Source organism: Eschrichtius robustus, chromosome 6 (assembly GCF_028021215.1).
Source record: "Eschrichtius robustus isolate mEscRob2 chromosome 6, mEscRob2.pri, whole genome shotgun sequence".
Classification (NCBI taxonomy): domain Eukaryota; kingdom Metazoa; phylum Chordata; class Mammalia; order Artiodactyla; family Eschrichtiidae; genus Eschrichtius; species Eschrichtius robustus.
The window spans coordinates 73,671,465-73,694,380 of NC_090829.1; the positions used below are offsets into that span (position 1 = coordinate 73,671,465).

At 34.7% G+C, this 22,916-nt stretch overlaps 1 protein-coding gene across 11 annotated transcripts in view; it reads left to right on the forward strand.

The window, feature by feature from the left end:
- The window catches only part of DLG1 (discs large MAGUK scaffold protein 1), a 288,831-nt gene that overhangs the window by 18,202 nt on the left and 247,713 nt on the right, over positions 1-22,916 (forward strand). For all 11 annotated transcript variants that reach the window (XM_068546486.1, XM_068546482.1, XM_068546488.1 and 8 more), the window contains one exon: positions 741-907. In XM_068546486.1, coding sequence (XP_068402587.1) covers positions 741-907 — 167 coding nt within the window. The remainder of the gene's footprint in view (positions 1-740; positions 908-22,916) is intronic.

Genomic DNA, 22,916 nt, shown 5'->3' on the forward strand with positions numbered 1-22,916 from the left:
ATTCCAGCTGATAGCAGAGTAACTTGATCTTCCAAATTATCCTGTGCTGCTATAAGTACATTTATCATTTCTTTTAGAGTTTTGTCATACTTTTAACTGATTATTTCTAAAATAACAAAATGTTTTAACTTACTATTTCAAATATTCAAATTTGAGGCTATCTAAAAAATACTTCCTAGTTCTTTGATTTTATTTTAATGTATTATTCTTTTGTTTTACTTTGGTTACAAGGGCAGTTGAAACCACTTGAGGGGTTTACATTCCCAGCCTGGATATTGGTGATAAAAAATATAAAATATCAGTGATGACTTATGTCTGCAGAATTCACAATAATGGTATGAACTACTGTCTGTTAGGAGCCGAGTGTGTGCCAGTCTGCACTTTACATGTATTGCACTGAATACTTGAAACAATTCACAATGATAAGAGGCAAGTTATCAGAGATTAAGTAACTTGCCTATACATGTAGCTAATTGATGACGGAATAGGGATTTGAACTCAGCACTGACTTCGAAGTATAAAAAGCCTGTGACTTTTACACTGTGCCCTGCAGGCTCTGATGTGACTGTGACATAAAAAAATGAGAAAATATTCACTGTATAAGTACATTATAAGATTGGATTTATTTTACTAATCTAGAGTAAAAATTTTGCTTTTGAGTTACGTTGTTTCAGCAATGCATAGTTTAATTAGAAAATACAAATACTTTTGAATTTTTCTTTTCCTTTCCTCACATCTAGATATTCAAGAATTTTATGAAGTGACCTTACTGGATAATCCAAAATGTATAGATCGTTCAAAGCAGTCTGAACCAATACAGCCTGTGAATACTTGGGAAATTTCCAGCCTTCCAAGCACTACTGTGACTTCAGAAACACTACCAAGTAGCCTTAGCCCTAGTGTAGAGGTAAGATAAAAAAACTTTTCCTTAAGCCATTTTTCAGTGATCAATTAATTGGGGCTACTAAGTTTTCTCATTTTATTAAAATGGATATTTTGTGGAAGTATCATTTATAATAGAATAAAAAGGATGGGATTGAAAATACTTTTGAAAGGAAAAGCTCAGAATTTCTGGTACCCCTGTCTTAAAATGTTGTGAATGGTTCAAGGTCTGAAATACTTGACTATTAAAGTATTACTTTAGTCTTACTTAGTATTAATACTTCAGGCTTATTAATGTTACTTAAAGTGTATTACTTTATTAAAAATTACTTTGCATGGTAGACCTTAGTGAGGCTCCATCTGTGCAATAATTAGATGGAAACTACTTTGAAAAGATGGTTTTGCTCTGGTATTTTTTCTCAGAAAGCAGTTGCTACATTTTTCCCAAGGATTCTCTGTTAATTGGCTTGAAGGATTGCATTGTTAAATCTCACTAGAGACTGATCAAGAAATCTTAAGGACAGCATTGGTTTCTCTATTTCTTTTTGTAGCTAAAACTCTTACTTCTTTGAGTTTTCATAACTGTTTTAGTAATGTTCTTTTTTTGTTGTGATCTACTGTTGCTGGTAGATATGACATAACAGAGATATGAAGCATTTTGTAATGAGGATTCTGTCTGAGGAACATTAGTCATTTGAAGGTGGTTGTCTGACTGACTTTGATTCTAGTATCTTACTGCTGGAGAAGTGCCTGGAAAATTGAATCAGGGAAAAGTAGTGGTAGGCAGCAACCAGACAGCCCTTTGGTAATGAAACAGATTCTCAGTTTTCTCTTATCTTAAATAGCATAGAACTATAGAATTTTAGAGCAGGAAGAATCAGAGAACATCTGATCCCTCCTCTTCATCTTAAAGATGAGGAAACTGAGATCCAGAAGAAAATGAATGACTTGACCCAGCTTATTCGGCTAATTTGGGCAAGTTTACCTTTGGATTTTAGGCATCTTAATACCCATTTCACAGTTCTGTTTACTAGTCATAGTATGTCCTTGTATTTTTCTCTTTGGTTAGAGAATGTAGTGTTGTATTGCCTATGTATCTTTATTTTTCTCTTCTCTTATTTTCGTCATCATTTTCTCTTAGATAGTTTCAATTTCCATTCCCTTTAATTGGTATATCATTTGCACTTATGTTAGTCCATTTCACATAGATTTTTAAAATGTTAATCAGTAATACAGTTTCTATTTCACATTTATTGTGGTCCTAGGTTAAAAAATTTTAAGAAACATGTTAAATTTTAAGAGAATTGGCTTCTTATTTAATAACTTAATTATTTTTCTATTGTCTGATTTATGATGCTCAACTATGATTATAAAGCATAGAGTTCTTGAAGTTGATTTGTCTGTTTTTATAGGTGATTGTTTATATAATGGCTTGCTCAGTGTAACCAGTAAGTGTTCATTAAGGTTAAATAAGTGGACAGTTCTGCAAGCTGCAAGTTAATTTCTATATAGATTTCAGTCTGAAAGATCAACTGTGCATTGAATTCCATTAAGAATGGTATTGGAAACATTTCAACTTTTATAAAATTATGAGGCACTGGTACCTAGAATGCTTTTTGCGTTGCTGGTTTCTGCATGTCCTGAAAGGTATATTATGGACATAATAAAGGTATCTAAAATTAAGAGGAGAATAAGGCCTTTCAGACTGAAATATCAGATCTTATTAATTAGGAATGTGGAGGAGAAGGGAGTATGGTTACAAAATGTTGTTTAGGGCTTGGCGCATGGAAGATGCTGTAGTAATGTTTGAAATCTGTACCCATTCATGGGTGGACTTAGTAAGGGGAACATGGGGATATATCCATCAAGTCCTAGATTTGTAAAAAGAGAAAAATCTGTGAGCTAAGGTCAGTTAAAGGGAAGTACTGTTTTTCAGAGAGGACGGGATACCCTGAAGATGTTAGTCTGAAAATGCAAATAGTTTTGAAACACACTGGTGGATGACAGTCATAAGACTTCAAAAAAAAAAGCTTGGAATATTTGGAGATTTGATTTCTTTTGAGGGAAAGAAGGAAAGTATGTTCCCCTATTACCCATTCATTTATGCTTCATTTGGACAGAAAACTTGGCTAAGTGACCTTTAACTTGATCTCTCATTTCAATTCCTACTTTAAACTCTTAGGGGCACAATGTTTGGGACTGAAAAGAGAGTTGGAAAATTTAATTCACCTCAAGTGTTTTACAGTTGAAGAGAATCCACTGACTCAAAACAAATGCAGAAAAAGTTTTTATTGGACTGTAACTTGAAAAAAATTAAAATCATGAAAATATTTTGTCTTGTACAAAAAAATTAGATTATTATTACACTGTGCACTAATTTTTGGATTAAAAAGTAAGATAATCGTTTTCTGACAAAATTGCATGCAACATGATCTTGTCTCTTTCACTTTATGTTCACTTTTGCAGGACTATCTTAAAGAGAGTTATTTTTGCAAAAATTATTTGAGATTGATCAATTTCCACCAGGGCTTGCCTCTCTTATTCTCTTAAAGTAAAAATCTTTGTCTTATAAAGCATCTATCTACTTTTCTTTCTTGTTTTTTTGTTTTTTTAACAGTTGGTAACTGATCTAACTCTTGCCAGATTCCCATTTGTCAGTTAACATGTGGCCTTGTGACTGTGTTTCTTCTATTTCTTCTGATGTAGTAAAATGAAAATTAATACCATTTATTTTTAAAGTGACATAATTAGTATTCCATTTAGTTATAACTTTTTGGTTTTGGTATGTCTTTCTTTTACTTTGAACATATGTCTAGTGAGATGTTTGCATACGTTTGCTTAATATTAATGATTGTGGGTAATGGGGATTTTTTTTTTTTAGTACTTTTCTGTTACTTTTTAAAAATAATGAGCATGTGTCATTTTTATAAAAACAAATCTATTCTAAAATAAGAACAATTACTTTTAGAGATTGTAAAGAAGAATATATGAAAGGAAGCAAAATGCAAGAGTAGGAGAAATTGTCTGATTTAAGGAGAAATTCCAACAAAGAAGGATGCACTATTCTATCTTAGTTCTTTGGGGCTGCTATAACAGAATACCATAGACTAAGTGGCTTATAAACAACACAGATTTATTCCTCACAGTTCTGGAGGCTGGGAAGTCTAAGATCAGGTCACTAAGAGATTCACTGTCTAGTGAGATCTCACTTCCTGGTTCATTGATGGCCGTCTTCTTGCTATGTCCTTATCATTGAGGAAGGTGTGAGGAAGCTTTCTGGGGTCTCTTTTATAAGGGCATTAATGCCATTCACAAAAGCTCCACTCTCAAGACCTAATCACCTCCCAAAGGCCCCATTTCCTAACATTAGGTTGGCCGAAAAGTTCACTCGGTTTTTTCTGTAAGATGGCTCTATTAGTGCTTAGTTGTCTTTAACTTCATTTGAAAAAATTTTGTTAGATTGTATTGTGACAGCTGTCATATCAGCATACATTTAAAAAAAAACTTACCAGAATTGGTGAATTTTTGTGTAGCCATTTTAATATTGAAGATAGAAGAAAAAAGCAACATTTTTGGCATATTATGCTTTATTATTTCAAGAAAGGTAAAAACACAACTGAAACGCAAAAAAAGATTTGTGCAGTGTATGGAGAAGGTGCTGTGACTAATGGAATGTGTCAAAAGTGGTTTGCAAAGTTTTGTGCTGGAGATTTCTCGCTGGACAGTTCTCCACAGTTGGGTAGACTAGTTGAAGTTGATAGCCATCAAATTGAGACATTAAGTGAGAACAATCAACATTATACCACGTGGGAGATAGCTGACATACTCAAAATATCCAAATCAAGCGTTGAAAATCATTTGCACCAGCTTGGTTATATTCATCGCTTTGATGTTTGGGTTGCACGTAAGTTAAGTGAAAAAAACCTTCTTAACAGTGTTCCTGCATGTGATTCTCTATTTAAACGCAACGAAATGTTCCGTTTTTAAAACAAATTGTGACGGGCAATGAAAAGAGGATACTGTACAATAATGTGGAACGGAAGAGATGGTGGGGCAAGCAAAATGAACCACCACCAACCACACCAAAGGCCGGTCTTCGTGCAGAGGAGGTGATGTTGTGTATATAGTGGGATTGGAAGGGAGTCCTCTATTATGAGGTCCTTCCGGAAAACCAAACGTTTAATTCCAACAAGTACTGCTCCCAATTAGACCAACTGAAAGCAGCACTCGATGGAAAGCTTCCAGAATTAGTCAACAGAAAACGCATAATCTTCCATCAGGGTGACGCAAGACCACATGTTTCTTTGATGACCAGGCAAAAACTGTTACAGCTTGGCTGGGAAGTTCTGATTCATCTGCCGTATTCACCAGGCATTGCACCTTCGGATTTCCTTTTATTTCGGTCTTTACAAAATTCTCTTAATGGAAAAAATTTCAGTTCCCTGGAAGACTGTAAAAGGCACCTGGAAGAGTTCTTTGATCAAAAAGATAAAAAGTTTTGGGAAGATGGAATTATGAAGTTGCCTGAAAAATGGCAGAAGGTAGTGGAACAAAACAGTGAGTACATTGTTCAATAAAATTCTTGGTGAAAATGAAAAATATGTCTTTTATTTTTACTTAAAACCGAAGGAACTTTTTGGCCACTCCAATACTGTCACGTTGGGGGTTAGAATTTCAACCTGTGAATTTGGAGGGGGACACAAACATTTAGTCTGTGGCAATCCTATTCCTGATGATACAGTACGTTTCAAATGGATCAAAAGGTTAAAAAAAAAAATGAAACCATAAAAATAAACTTTTCAGTCTTTTTTGGATAGAGGGAAAGCTTTTCTAAGCACAACAAAGAAAACCTTGAAAAATTCAAAGAAAAGGTTAAGAATACTGACTGTAGAATTTCTTTGTGGATTTTACAAAGTTTGATTGTCTGAACTTTGATTATAGAATTTCTGTATCTTAAAAGATACAATGAACAAATAAATGTTACACTGGGAAAACATTTTGTCACATTTATGAAAAGGAACTAATTTCTAACCCTTTTAACTCAAGAAACCTCTTACCGATCAATAAGAAGAAAAAAGCCAAATTCAATAGGGAAGTGACCAAAGGACATGAATGGGCAGTTTGGAGAAAAAGAAATACAAATGGGCCAATAAGCCTATGAAGAGATGTTCAATGTAACTTTAAAAAATGCAAATTAAATTGACAGTGAGAATATTTTTAACTAACTTGATTGTCAAAGATTAATTAAATGTGAGGAAGCAGAAACTCTTATTCTGTTGGTAGGAGAATACAGTGGTGCAGCAGTTTTGAAAGACAGCCTGACGGTATATATTCATATCCTTTGATCCAGTATATGTCACAGATGTACTCTCGAAAATTATTAATATATATTTAAAAATATATGCCTGCTCATTGCAGTATTATTTGTAATATTAATAAAAAACAAAACAATCTAAATGATTATCAGTAAGAAACTGGATAAACATAATATCATACAGCCACTTAATGTAATATAAAATAGCAGGCATAAAAATATAGTCTCTATATCTACTATATGTTATTAAATGATTGAAAGCAGGTTGCAGATCAGAAGGTATAGTATGATTCTGTGAAAAAAGAAAGTATTAATTAACCTAAAGTAGGTTAAGAAGAATACCCACTTTCAGTAATGTACTCTTGTTTTCAGTTGTTCCTGCTATCTCTTGGTCTCCTGTATCAGATGGGGACTGATGGAACTCCTTCTGAGTTCATCTTTATGGGAGGGAAATTATCTGACTCAGTGGTATAGGGAGGATATCTCTTTTCCCCTTCTCTTTGACCTTGTATTTAATGCTTTCAAGTAATCCATGTGCTTTAATTTAAGTAGAGTTAGGAGACAGTAGAGTGGAAGTGTATATTCAGCCTGCCAGGTTTAATCTGAAGTCCTCTAAATACTAACTTTAAAAAATTTATTGAAGTTCTTTGTAATATTCGTATACAAAGGTCCACAAATTATAAATGTACAGCTTGATGAATTACTGCATTGTGAATACATCAGGCCAGGGGAAAAAAATGAAATGACTGCTAACGGATTCTGGAATTAGATAGTGATGATCGTTGCAACTGATCGTTGCTAACGGATTCTGGAATTAGATAGTGATGATCGTTCACAACTCTGTGAATATACTAAAGATCACTGAATTGTACACTGTAAAATTTGGTGAATTTTATGGTATGTCCATTAAATCTCAATTAAAAAAAGAAATATACCAGTACCCCCAAAATCTCCCTTGTACCTTTCCTATTCACTACCTAATTCCTTTTCCTCAAAGGACCATCCTGATTTCTAACACCATAGATTAGTTTTGCCTCTTTTAAAACTATATATTAACACATTCATACAGTATGTACTCTAGCTTCTTGTGTCTAGCTTTTTTCTTACACTTGTGAATTTCTTCCATGATTTGACGTTTTTTCATTATTACTGCTGTATAGTATTCCATTGTATGATACACCACACTATATTTATCCATTCTATTGATGGTGGATATTTGACTTGTTTCCAGTTTTGGGTTAGTGCTGCTTTGAATATTCTTTTACAGTTATTTCTGCCATAGCATAATGTTTAAGTTCTTAAAAATCATCATACTATGCAAAGGTGTGCAGTAAAAACCACAGGGCTTATGTCTTGAGAAAATAGGGGACTCAAAACTTAAAACTTGGTGAGTGCCACATTTAAAAAAGGTAAGAACCTAATAAAATGGCAGCACAGTTTCACACATGTTAAGTGACTAAGAAATGCATAACATTACACTAAATATGACATTTTACGTTGAAAAAAATCTTGTTTGCTATGGGAGTGTGTGTTCGGGTTGCAACTTGTGAGTTACTGTGAAGTGCTGGCAGGGAGAGTTATCTGAAAGCGGATGAAAAGTTATAACACCAGATATGGATGAGTGTGACTCGTAACACTCAAACTAAAGCCTGAAATATGTGCATTTTATGTATTCCTATGTGGCTCATTTCTTCTGGGTTCAGTTTTCTGCCCTTACCTAGTGTTTCTCATAGACAAGATTGAGCATAAGCCAACATGAAATTTGTGCTTTGTTCATACTGTTTCCTAATATATCAGTTGTGTTGGAACAAATTTGCATTTTCAGAACAACATTATAGCAGAACTGAGTGTGTATGTTTTTTGGGCACCTGTGTATGCATTTCTGTTGGTTATATACCCAATTATGAAAATGATACATTTAGTTTTAGAACATAATGGAAACTGTTTTGCAGAGTGATTATGCCTGTTTTTATAATTACCACCAGTATGTGCAAGTTTCATTTGTTTTGCATAATTGTCAACACTTGTTATTGTCAGTCTTTTTACTAATAATTTCAACCATTCCAGTAGGTGTACTGTAGGTGTACTGGTACTTCATATTGTTGTATTTGTACTTTCCTTATCATTAACAAGATTAACAATTAACAAACACCTTTTCATATGTTTATTGTTCATTTTCTATCTTTTTGAAGTGTCCAAGTTTTTAACACTTTTTTTGTTGCTTTACATCTTCTATCTTATTGATTTGTAGGAGGTCTCTATCTGGATATGATTCTTTTGTCAGGTATATGTGTAATGTATATTTTCTCCCACTCTGAAGCATGCTTTTCTTAGTGAAGTCTTTTAATGATCAAGATTTCTTAAATTTAATATAGTCCAATTTATGTTTAATGCTTTTTGTGCCTATTGAAGTGTTTTCCAACTCCTAGGTGATAAAGATACTCTACTACATTATTTGTCAGAAGCTTTTATTTTGCTTTTCACGTTTACATCTAATTTGTGCTGCAATTTGCAAAATTTCACATGAATCAGCATTCCAGTGTGTCTCCATTCTTGCCACTCTGGTCTAAACCACCCTGATTTTTTGCCTAGATTCTTGGCCTGTCTGCATTCGCACTTTCCCCTTTTGAATTTATGGCCAGTTTGCTTCCAAGATTATCTTTATAAAATGCAAATTATGTTATTACCTTTCACTGGTTTTCCATTCCTCTCAGAATGAGGTAGGAAATCCCTCATGAGACTCAGAAATCCTAAGTTATTTGGCCACTGCCTGTTTCTCCACTCATCTTTTAGAGCGCTTTCCTTCTTTGGTCACTGGTTCCTCTTAGCTCAGGGTCCCCACATAATGTTCCCTCTGCGAGAAGATTCTCATTTCTTCTTTTGCCAACTCCTCATCATTTTTAGCATTTTATTTTGAATGTCAAATACTGAGCACCTGTTGTATATCATGCATTTATCTAGTGTGTTAGAAGGTGATAAGTGATGTGAGAGGAAAAAAGGTAGAGCAGATTAAGGGGAGCAGGGATGCCAGATGGGGAGTGTGCTTTGCAGTTTTAAGTAGGGTATTTATGATGGGCCTTGTTGAATGATACTTGTACAGAGAATTGGATGTTGATGCAGCTGTTTGGGGGATAACTACTGCAAAGACTAAGGCAAGAAGAAGGCTAGAATTTATGAGAAATAGCAAGATGGCCAGTATGGCTAGAGCAGAGTGAGAAAGGGAGAGAATAATGGGAGATGAGGTCAGAGGGTAAGACAGGGGCAGATCATGTGAAACTTTTGCAGTTTTGGAGCAGAGGAGTGACATCATTTAACCTAACCTTTAAAAGGATCATTCAGGCTATTTTGTTGAAAATACACTGTAGTAAGGGTAGAAGCAGGAGACCTGTTAGTAATCCAGTTAAGGATGGACATAGGCTTGAACCAAAGTGTGATAATGGAGGTGCTAAATGGCTGAATTTTGAGATATTTTGAATGTAGATCTCAAGGATTTGAGGACAGTTTGGAAATGGGTTGTAAGAGTCAGAGATCACTACAAGAGAGTCAAGGATCACTACAAGGTCACTTCCTGATAGAAGGCTTCCTTTACCTCTCAGATTGCCAGAGCTCCTATTATAGCACTTTCTACCTCTACTTGATAGTATTCATTACTGTCGTAATTAAATGCTCGAATGTACATTATTTTGTGGGTATTTTAGTCTCTCTACCTGAGTGTACATACCTGAAGTTAGGGACTGTCTTATTTACTGAAATATATTAGTACTTTCACATAGTAGTTGTTCAGCAAATGTTTTTCGAATGAAGTGAGAACTGTGGTTCTTTCCATATTATAGTTAAGAAATAGGCTAAAGGTGATTATATTTTTTTCTTTGTATTATAAAACATTTCCAAGTACAGTAAAATTGAAAGAATAGACCAACAAACATCCATATAGAGTCAACAGTTACTAATATTTTATAGTATTTGCCTTTTCTCTGTATGTGTATTTGGGGAAACTATTTGAAAATCAGGTGCAGACATCATGCACTTAAACTGTAAAAACTTCAGCACGTATCTCCTATGAGTAAGAATAGTCAGACATTCTCCTGTGTAACCTTAGAACTATTATCACACCTAAGAAAGTTAATAATTACTAAATTTTCTCTCCAATCCATATTTACAGTCATTTCTGATCTATCTTTTAGGACTTTTAAAAAGTCAGAATCCAGTTAAGATTCATGTACTGCATTTGAACGTTAAGTCTCTGCTATTATCTGGCTTTCCCTATTAACAGAACTTGAGGCAGAGGGCTAATGTGCTATTACGTACTTTATTTAGGGAGTTCATTCACTGCTAGGGAGCACAAGTGAGGGAAAAGTTGAATAAGCTGGAAATAAGGAAAAACTAATACAGGGATGCTTCCTGCCACTAAGTGTGACTGATTGCTGGATCCTGGGTATTGCATCCATGAGAAGCCATATATACTGCATCCAAGGAGGGAAAGGGCAAGAATTTATCTACTGGCTTCTAGTGAGCAAGAATTCCCCTGTACTTCAGGGCTGTGGATTTGTGGGTGCAGGGCATATGGTATTTGGTTTTGTGGTTTGCAGGAAAGCCCCAAGTGAGGAGGTGAGAGGATGAGATGTGGACAGCAGGCCAGAGGCACAAGGTGTTGCTAGGGCTGCTCAGGGTGGAAAGCAAATGTGAAGATCTGGGGGCAGGCATTGGAATGAGTCGGGAGGGCACATACCAAATCTGGTTCATTTTCTTTACTCTCTTACAGTCTAGAGGAATGGCCTCCCCATCTTTTTTTTCCCCCTCTTTAAATGACTGACTTTTTGTAGAGACCATGCCAGTTGTCTTATAGAATAACACCCATTGTGTATTTGTTTAGTAGTCTGTTAATGTTGTTTAAGTCATTCCACTAAGTCTTATATTTCTGATAACAGGAAGTTAGATGTCAAGGTTGATTAGACTCATTTTTGGTAAGCAGACTTCATAGTGATATATGGCACTTCATGTTGCATCGCAGCAGGAAGCACACAATATCAGGTTGTTGTGCGTGTGATGATAAGTATGATTACTTAAAGGTGGTGACCTCCAAGTCCTCCTTGTATAGTTATGTTTTTGTATTTATAGTTATTAAGTATCTATGGGGGTAGTACTTTAGCACCTTGTATTGAGTGAATATTTACGTGATTAACCCATTAATGATCCTTGCCTGAATCACTTATTCCATTAGAGGTTTCAAAATGTTGATTTTCCCTTCTAATTTTATCATTCCATTTGTATTTATTAGTTGGTATTCTTCTGTAAAAAGTACTTATCTCCATCAGCTAGGGATGAAACTTTGTTTTTCCTAAAAAGATAAGGTAAAGCTTATATTTTCTGTTTGCGCGATGATCCCCTGCAAAAGTGACTGATAAGTTTCCCCCCTTTTTCTTGCTCTTTAAAAAAAACTGTCACTATGGACTGAAGGATTTTATTTATTTAGTGTTTACAATCCATTTCAGTTATTATTCTTTGGATACTCAGATTACTCCAAATTTGGGGGAATCTCTTGAAGAGATCCCTCCATGTCCTCTTGACATGAGCTCATTAGTCTTTCAGCATGTCCTTGCATGCTGGCACAGTTTTCCCAAGTTCATTTTGAAGTTTCACTGCCCCAGAACTAGAATCAGCCAGGAATAATGGCTTATGGTATTAATTTTTCAAACTGATACATCATGTTCTTCCTTTCTTAAAAAATGTTCACGTGTTCCGTAGGAAAGGATTATAAAAATAATTTTATTATTTTCAAATTGCATAGTTTTAAAGGGCACCTTCACACACATTATTTTATTTTGAGACGTTATAGGACCATGGATTCTTGGTATAGTCTCCTAATACATATGAGGTAAGCCGGATTTTGGTCTTTAGTACTTGGAGCTGATACTAACTTTAGAATTCAGCAAACTGTAGTTCAGGGATGTTGTGACTGCCCAAACTTATGTTATTATCATGTAGAAAACCTGAAATTAGAACTCAAAACTTCAGGCTTCAAAGGCAGATGTTTCTGTCTTAACTTTATTTAATAACTTTCTTGGTAATTGGATTTGTTACCTAGACAAATGAAAATGCCACAATAAAGTTAATAAAATAAGAGAAAGAGCTAGTAATTTTAATAGAGATAGAAACATAACAGGCAAGTTTGTAGGAAAAAAAAGGAGATATTTAACATAAGAAAGTGAAATCCCTCTGTGCAACAGTGGCTGCTGAAAATGGTTTGGTATATATATTCCAACTGGAATGTCTGTACTTTACCTATCCTGCATGGCCCAGCTCAGAAACCTTCCATGTGAGGTCTTCACTCATCTTTTCTTCGAAACGAATCCCTTCTGAATGCCTATAGCACTTTGTACTTTTCTTATAGGACTTATATTTTACTGTTATTTTGGACCTTTTTTCAATTTCTCTCTTGTAAAAAATTTGTTATTTTGAAAAAAAGGTTTATCTACAGAAAACTTACAAGAATAGTAAAATTGCCATTTTGTCACATTTGCTTGCTCTCTGTACACATACACACACACTTTTTAATTTTATTCTTGCTGACCCATTTGAGAGCAAATTGCAGATGTCATGATCTTTTACCCTTAAATGCTTCAGCACGTATCTCCTATGAGCGAGGATATTTTCCTTAAAAAATTTATTTTATTTTATATGAACATTTCTAAAAACATCTAGTATACAATTATCAGACTGAGAAAATTTAAAATTGATACAATGCTATTATCTACACAGTGCTATTATCAGTCCGTATTCAAATTCAGTACTTTTGGTACCATCTATCTTATAATTCTATAACCCTAATGCAGATCTCCACTTCAGTTCTTACTATGGACTTTAGAAGACAACTGACCAAATTTTATAGCACAGCTTCATAATTTTTCACAGTTTTGAATTCCAGTTGACAGTCCTTTATATTGGTGGTCAGTTCCTTTTCCTGTTTCCTTTATCAGTGTTCTCAAGGTTTTCATCCTTCTCCCTAATGTTTATTTCTCTTAACAGAATGTCTCTGTCTCTCAGATAATACATCCCAGAGACACTAGTTTGAACTCCCTCCCTGTACCACCAGATTTACAGTGCTGTCTCATTTAATTCCAGTTTTTAAGTGGTGTTTTACAAAGAAAATAAAATGTATGAAATTTGAAATAATGCACAGCCCTTATGCAAAGACCCTGTAATTGAAAATTTTCATCAAGACCAAAACTGACAGGTCTGTGTACTGAGTGAGTTGTACATTAAATGTTTCTGCAAGTGATTTTGATGACTACTATGCTGTTATTTTACATTCACTATTATGTAATTTTTATATTTTTATGTTTATATCTCTGACAATCTTATCGCAGCGTTTAAATGGTAGTTGCCAGTTCTAGAACTGAAGGACATACCCCTAAATCAATAACTTTGAAATGGAAGTGAAATACAATGAAATGTTATGAGAAAAGTGAAACAACTGCCATATTATGCCAAGCTGTTAATCTAGGAGAAAACTTGGCAAAATGTTATAGTTACTAAGAAAATAAAAATCTCTGTTAAAGCTTAAGTATGCCACAGTGGTTATAGATTTATGTGCTGCAAGAAGGCATCCCCGATTAGTCTTAACTTACGAGTTTTGATTATAAGGCATTTTCAGTAACTCATTTAAATAATTTTGATTGTTATATATCCATATCTGCATCTGTTACTATCTTCAATAATAGAGCATTGATATCTTCTCATATGCTCTTAAACCCTCCCCCTTCTGTTTCTTCAGATGTGAAAAATATGGGGATCTTGAGTTGGAATAGAATGCATATATAATTTTTCCCAGTAAAATGTATGGAAATTAAAAAAAAAACCCTCTTTGTTTGGATTACCAAAGTAATACATACTTACTGCAAAAATTCCTAACTTTACAGAAAATATGTTTTCAATTATGTGAAAGTCACTGTCTCAAATAAATATTAACAGCTTCTGTTGTGCTCTTGATCCTTTTATCTTTGGAATCTCATTCTCTGCACTCCTCATGTAATATCTATAATCTCTTCCTCTCTCTTGGACCTTTGTTCCCTTCTTCCCTTTATCCTATAAATATGTTCAAAGATTCCATTAAAAGAAAACCAGACAAACAGGAAAAAGTTCTTCTCAGTAGGACCTCTATAGTATTCCTTCTCTTCCTAGCTAAGCTTCTTGAAAAAAGTAGTTTACATTTATTCTGTCCTTCCTTCTCATTCCCAATATACTGTAACCTGGCTTCTGATGCTTCTTTTCCACAGGAATTGCTCTCTTTTTCAGTTATTTACTTAAAAAGAAAAAAAGTTTCTGATTACAAAGATAATTCAGGCATATCTTAAAACATACATATACAGAGAAATGTACATTGTTGAAAGTTAGTCTTTTTTAAAATATTCTTTCACTGAGACAACCACCGTTAACCATTTGGTATGTGTTTATTCAGTTAATCCTATATGTTAATGAATATATTGTTTAGCTCATATATATATTTAAAATGAAAGCCATATATGTATCATTCTGTAATTTTCTTTCCATGTCTGTATTTAGGTCTGTTGCATTACATTGTATAATGTAGGGCAGATCGTTTAATTTCTCTTCTTTTAGTTTCGTCATCTGTAAAGTGGAGATGAAAACAGAACTCACTTCCTTTGGTGCCTTTAAGTATGAAATGGGATAATTTATATAAAACTTACATCAGAGTCTGACACACATATTAAGTGCTCAGTAAATGGTAGATTTTTAAAATAATGTTTTTATTTATGTTAAAATGTTGCATACTCAGTAATTTATATCAATGTAGCAAAGGATAAAGAACATAAATCCCTTTTCCATGTCATTTTAGCCCTTTACCTTCCCTGATTTTTCTTCATGTCATTTGCTACAATCTGCTTTCTGTTTTTGAAATTTTTTTGTCTTCTTGGCAACTGTCTTGTTGGATTGTCTTCTTTTTGTGTAAGCATTATTAGAAAAAAAAATCTTTGTTACACGGAAACCAAAGAGAATATTTTGAATCTCCATGTACCTATTACCTAGCTTAAGGTAACTTAAAATGTTACATAGTTGAAGATCCTTTATTTTCCACCCTGATTTCCTTCTCTGCCTCATCCCCCAGAATTAACCACTGTCCTGAGTTTGGTGCTTATCATTCCCATATACTTTACGTTGTTACAATTTTCTTCATGCCTTTGGGATTTGTTGAGTTTCTTGGATCTGTGGGTTTATAGTTTTCACCAAATACGGAAATTTTTTTCTCCATTATTTCAGTAATACTTTTTCTGTTCCCTCTCCTTTTTTTAGGGACTCTAAATACATGTTCATTGGGTTGATTGAATTTGTCCCATAGCTCACTGATGTGATTAATTTTTTTTCTTTTTTTCTCTATGTGTTATATTTTGGACAGTTTCTATTGCTGTGTTGATTCAGTTCATTAATTTTCTGAAGTATTGAATCTACTGTTAATCTCATTTAATCAGTTTTTCTTTTCAGACATTTAAATTTTTATCTCTAGAAGTTTGATGTGGTTCCTTTTTTATTTTCTGTCTCATTAACATGCTCATGCTTTCCTCTGTTTTCATGAATATATGGGATAAATTTATAACAATTTTTAAAATGTCCTTGGGTACTACTTCTATCATCTGTCATTTTGGGGTGGGTTTTTTTGTTTGTTTTTATTGAAGTATAGTTGATTCACAGTATTGTGTTTCAAGGTGTACAGCATAGTGATTCAGTTTTTTTGCAGATTATATTTTATTATAGGTTATTATAAAATATTGGGTATAATGTCCTGTGCTATACAGATAAATCCTTGTTGCTTATCTATTTTATGTTTAGTAGTTTGTATCTGTTAATCCCATACCCCTAATATGTCCCTCCCCCGCTGCCTCCTCCTTTGGTAACCATAAGTTTGTTTTCTCTGTCTGTGGGTCTGTTTCTGTGGTTCTGGGTTTTTTTATTGATTGTTTTTTCCCTTCTCTGGGTTATATGTACCTCTTTTTTACATACCTGGTAGTTTTTTAATTAGATTTGGCAGACATGAATTTTACCTTTTCAGGTCCTAAATATTTTTGTATTGCTTTAAATATTCTTGAGCTTTGTTTTGGGATGCAGTTAAATTACTTGGAAACAGCATGATCCTTTTGAAACTTGCTTTTATTTATTTATTTATTTATGGCTGTGTTGGGTCTTCGTTTCTGTGCGAGGGCTTTCTCTAGTTGTGGCAAGTGGGGGCCACTCTTCATTGCGGTGCGCGGGCCTCTCACTATCGCGGCCTCTCTTGTTGCGGAGCACAGGCTCCAGACGCGCAGGCTCAGTAATTGTGGCTCACGGTCCCAGCTGTTCCGCGACATGTGGGATCTTCCCAGACCAGGGCTCGAACCCGCGTCACCTGCATTGGCAGGAAGACTCTCAACCACTGCGCCACCAGGGAAGCCCGAAACTTGCTTTTAAAAAGCTTTTTTTAGTGGGACCAAGCAGCCTTCAGTATAGGGTTAATTTTGTCCCAGTACTCTTCTGGGTACTCCACCCAGAGCCTGTATATTATGAGTTTTTCCATTATTCTTGGCCCTGTGTGAGTTCTGGGAATTGTTCTACCTGCTTCTTTCTAGGGTTCTTTCCCCAGCCTCAAGTTTCCTTATATGCATGACTGATCAGAACTAATGAAGACTCTGAGCTCCATGAGCTATTTGTATATTTTGGAGATTAATCCTTTGTCAGTCGCTTCGTTTGCAAATATTTTTTCCCATTCTGAGGGAACAACCCAATCAAAAAACGGGTAGAAGACCTAAATAGACACTTCTCCAAAGAAGATATTCGATGGCCAACAAACACATGAAAAAATGCTCAACATCACTAATAATTAGAGAAATGCAAATTAAAACTACAATGAGATATCACCTCACACCAGTCAGAATGGCCATCATCACAAAATCTACAAACAATAAATGCTGGAGCAGGTGTGGAGAAAAGGGAACCCTCTTGCACTGTTGGTGGGAATGTAAATTGATACAGCCACTATGGAGAACAGTATGGAGGTTCCTTAAAAAATGAAAAATAGAACTACCATACGACCCAGCAATCCCACTACTGGGCATATACACAGAGAAAACCATAATTTAAAAAGACACATGCACCCCAATGTTCATTGCAGCACTATTTACAATAGCCAGGACATGGAAACAATCTAAATGTCCATCAGCAGAGGAATGGATAAAGAAGATGTGGTACCTATATACAATGGAATATTACTCAGCCATAAAAAGGAATGAAATTGGGTCACTTGTAGAGGTGTGGATGGTCCTAGAGACTGTCATACAGAGTGAAGTAAGTCAGAAAGAGAAAAACAAGTATCGTATATTAACACATATATGTGGAATCTGAAAAAATTGGTATAGACAGTCTTATTTACAAAGCAGAAATAGAGACACAGACGAGAGAACAAACGTATGGATACCAAGGGGGAAGGGGGTGGGGTGGGATGAATTGGGAGATTGGGGTTGACATATATACACTACTGATACTATTTATAAAATAGATAACTAATGAGAACCTACTGTATAGCACAGGGAACTCTACTCAGTGCTCTGTGGTGACCTAAGTGGGAAGGAAATCCAAAAAAGAGAGGATATATGTATATGTATAGCTGATTCACTTTGCTGGACAGTAGAAACTAACACAACATTGTAAAGCAACTATACTGCAATAAAAATTTAAAAAAAAAAACAACTAATGAACACTGAAGAGGAACTCTGCAGATCTGTGGAGCTCTCACTATGCACCTCTCCTCTCTGGTACTCTTAACTGTGAATTTTAGACACCTTGGCCTTCCTGAATTCTCAACTCTGTCTCCTTATCTTAGATTGCTGGACTTTGTTTAGTTTCCCCCTCCCTCTGCTGCAGCGTGGAAAGTTTTTCCAGGCAGTTTCCTGGGCATTTATGGGACTTTGTCCAACATCTGAAAATCATTGTTTCTTATTTGTCCTATTTTTTTAGTTGTTTTAAAGTGGGAGAGTTAGTCTGTTCCCTATTATTCTATCATGGTTGGAAACAACTGCCTGTATATAGAAAGGCATAGATATTCTAAAATACTGTTAAATATCTTATGTGCCTGAATATTAGGTGAGGTGTCGCCATCCCAAAAGGTTTATATTTGAGAACTCTAAACTTGCTCATATTACAGAGTAATTCATAAATTATTTTGCACAGCAAATGACTATTTGAGAAGAATACATTGACTTGATATGTCCTTAATCAGTGCCAGATTGGATGTTTATAAAAGACGCATGAGTGTAGAATTTGACACAGATTAAATAATCATTCCTGAGTATGGCCTTAAAAACTATAGGCATTGGATTAAAAAGTATACTAAAGAGTAACGTAGTAAGTGATTATATTATAGAGATTATAATATATTACTGAGAAAACAAATGGGAAAAATTGTCTATTATGTGAATAGGTACTAGCAGTGATTTGGGATAAAATGTCAGGTGATATTTTATTTTATTTTATTTATTTTTTGGAGGGGTGTGTAAATATATTTATTTATTTATTTTTTATACAGCAGGTTCTTATTAGTTATCTGTTTTATCCATATTAGTGTATATATGTCAATCCCAATCTCCCAATTCATCCCACCCCTCTTTTCCCCCTTTGGTGTCCATATGTTTGTTCTCTACGTCTGTGTCTCTATTTCTGCCTTGCAAACCGGTTCATCTGTACCATTTTTCTAGATTCCACATATATGTGTTAATATACGATATTTGTTTTTCTCTTTCTGACTTACTTCACTCTGTATGACAGTCTCTAGGTCCATCCATGTCTCTACAAATGACCCAATTTCATTCCTTTTTATGGTTGAGTAATATTCCATTGTATATATGTACCACATCTTCTTTATCCATTCGTCTGTCAATGGGCATTTAGGTCGCTTCCGTGACCTGGCTATTGTAAATAGTGCTGCAATGAACATTGGGGTGCATGTGTCTTTTAAAATTACGGTTTTCTCTGAGTATATGCCCAGTAGTGGGATTGCTGGGTCATATGATAATTCTATTTTTAGTTTTTTAAGGAACTTCCATACTGTTCTCCATAGTGGCTGTATCAATTTACATTCCCACCAACAGTGCAAGAGGGTTCCCTGTTCTCCACTCCTTCTCCAGCATTTGTTGTTTGTAGATTTTGTGAAGATGGCCAATTCTGACTGGTGTGAGGTGATACCTCATTGTAGTTTTGATTTGCATTTCTCTAATGATTAGTGATGTTGAGCAGCTTTTCAAGAGCTTCTTGGCCATCTGTATGTCTTCTTTGGAGAAATGTCTGTTTAGGTCTTCTGCCCATTTTTTGGTTGGGTTGTTTGTTTTTTTAATATTGAGCTGCATGAGCTGTTTATATATTTTGGAGATTAATCCTTTGTCCATTGAGTCATTTGCAAATATTTTCTCCCATTCTGAGGGTTGTCTTTTCATCTTGTTTATGGTTTCCTTTGCTGTGCAAAAGCTTTTGTTTCATTATGTACCATTTGTTTATTTTTGTTTTTATTTCCATTACTCTAGGAGGTGGGTCTGAAAAGATCTTGCTGTGATTTATGTCAAAGAGTGTTCTTTCTATGTTCTCCTCTAAGAGTTTTATAGTGTCCGGTCTTATATTTAGGTCTTTAATCCATTTTGAGTTTATTTTTGTGCATGGTGTTAGGGAGTGTTCTAATTTCATTCTTTTACGTGTAGCTGTCCAGTTTTCCCAGCACCACTTATTGAAGAACTGTCTTTTTTCCATTGTATATCCTTGCCTCCTTTGTCATAGATTAGTTGACCATAGGTGCGTGGGTTTATCTCTGGGCCTTCTGTCCTGTTCCATTGACCTATATTTCTGTTTTTGTGCCAAAACCATATTGTCTTGATTACTGTAGCTTTGTAGTATAGTCTGAAGTCAGGGAGTCTGATTCCTCCAGCTCTGTTTTTTTCCCTCAAGATTGCTTTGGCTAGTCAGGGTCTTTTGTGTCTCCATACAAATTTTTTGTGTCTCCATACAAATTTTTCTTGTTCTGGTTGTGTAAAAAATGCCATTGGTAATTTGATAGGGATTGCATTAAATCTGTAGATTGCTTTAGGTAGTGTAGTTTAGTCATTTTCACAATATTGATTCTTCCAATCCACGAACATGGTATATCTCTCCATCTGTTTGTGTCATCTTTGATTTCTTTCATCAGTGTCTTGTAGTTTTCTGAGTACAGAAACTTTCTGAGTACAAAAACCTACCTTTCCTTAGGTAGGTTTATTCCTAGGTGTTTTATTCTTTTTGTTGCAATGGTGAATTGGATTGTTTGCTTAATTTCTCTTTCTGATCTTTCGTTTTTAGTGTATAGGAATGCCAGAGATTTCTGTGCATTAATTTTGTATCCTGCAACTTTACCAAATTCATTGATTAGCTCTAGTAGTTTTCTGGTGGCATCTTTAGGATTATCTATGTATAGTATCATGTCATTTGCAAACAATGACAGTTTTATTTCTTCTTTTCCAATTTGTATTCCTTTTATTTCTTTTTCTTCTCTGATTGTTGTGGCTAGGACTTCCAAAACTATGTTGAATAATAGTGACAAGAGTGGACATCCTGGTCTTCTTCCTGATCTTAGAAGAAATGCTTTCAGTTTTTCACCACTGAAAATGATATTTCCTGTGGGTTTGTCATATATGGTCTTTATTATGTTGAGGTAGGTTCCCTCTGTGCCCATTAGAGTATTTATCATAAATGGGTGTTGAATTTTGTCAAAAGCTACTTTTCTGCATCGATTGAGATGATCATATGGTTTTTATTCTTAAATTTGTTAATATGGTGTATCACATTGATTGATTTGCATATATTGAAGAATCCTTGCATCCCTGGGATAAATCCCACTTCATCATGGTGTATGATCCTTTTAATGTGTTGTTGGATTCTGTTTTCTAGTATTTTGTTGAAAGCCTAAGAGACCTCTGGGACAACATTAAATGTACCAACATTTGCATTATAGGGGTCCCAGAAGGAGAAGAGAGAGAGAAAGGACTCAGGTGATATTTTAATACATGGATTTAAAAAAGTATAGCATCTAAACAACTTAGATGGAAATGAAAATGATGTTTGAGATATGAGTTAATTCAAAAAGTGGCTGTAGTTATAATGACCACCCTAACATTTAAGGTGAATGTGAAGTTTGACTATAATTGTTTTCTGAATGTGAGTAGAATAAAGTAATATTTTAGATATATTATTTTAATAATATGTTGTTAAATATTTATATGTTGAGTCCGTTTAAAGTAGATATTTGATTATTTCATCTATATTCACCTAAGAATATGACTACTTAAAAGTTAAACTGTTTCAACTCTGTTAATGGGCTGAAACACTATTTCTGACTCTTGCTATCGTGATTTTCAATCTCCAGTGTTATGAGGTCTGCTAAACTTAGGAATGCCTTCTCTCTAGGGTAGACTATTTTAGATAATAAAAATTACAAATAAACACAGAACACTAAGGGAGAAACCAACTAAAGAGTTTCACATACCTCTTTATTTTCCCTCATAGAATGCAGTGCCTAGTCAGTACTTAGGTATTACCTACACTGTTTTCAGTATTCTTTCTAAAAATGATAAACTTTATTTAAGGGATCATGAGCCTTGAGTGGACTTTACTCTTTCATGTTGGGAGGAAACAGTGGTTGGGGGTGTGTGGGAAGAAGGGGGTACTCTCAGTCTCAAACTGAGCATGTATTTCCCAGGCTGTCTGTTCTGCATGGAGGAAAGGATATGTTGACCAATAATGAAATTTACTTCTGCCCACCCTTCAAGCCTTATAGCTACATATGTATGTATATAGATATATAGCTGTAACTGGCTTGTGTTGTGCACTTAACGAGGTTGCCATTATTTTAAGTGCTGTGCATTTATTATTTAATCCTTACAACACTCCCATTAAACTCTGTTCAAGGTAAGATCCCACTGGATCTGTCTTAGGTATATATTAGACTTGAGACAAAAGGCTATCACCTGATAGCTGATCAAAAATAGTAATAATAATAATAATAATGTGACGTACTAAATGATATACATCTATTAACTCTTTTGCATAACCCTTTATAGTGAAACTCAGTGATGCAGTCCATGACATTTGAAACATTAGGAATAGGAGTGAGGTATGAGAAGAAAATGGGAACAGTTCACTTGTTTGAATTTGAGGCAGTTTATAATACCTGTAGACTATGAGGAAACCTTGTGGACAGAAATTGCAGGTAATGCTCTTCCATATTACACATTTTTACAGGGGAGCATGGCTGCAAGGTTATGAGACTGAAAGCCAGTTGCAGCCCTATGCCTTGTCCTGTCAGCCTGTCTAGCTCTATTTTCAATGATTTTGAGGACAGGACATGAATTCACAAAGTTAGGCTACTTCTGGGTTAAAAATGAAGTCTTGAAGAGTTTGAAATGGTACATAGTTACAGCTTTCTTTTTCTGGTGGTGTTCTTTGTTTTAAGGGATTAAGTGAAATAGATTTAATAGGGCACTAAAGTTAAAATCTGACTTAATTGGTAAAATGTTATTATTACCATTTTTTAATAGAGGGAGAAAAGGTAAGTTTTAGAGATAATATTTTAAATTATTGCATTTTGTTCTTCTCTCTCCCCTTCTCAAAAATACCACGTGGAATATTCCATTCATTACTGTCTGAGAAAGTCATTACT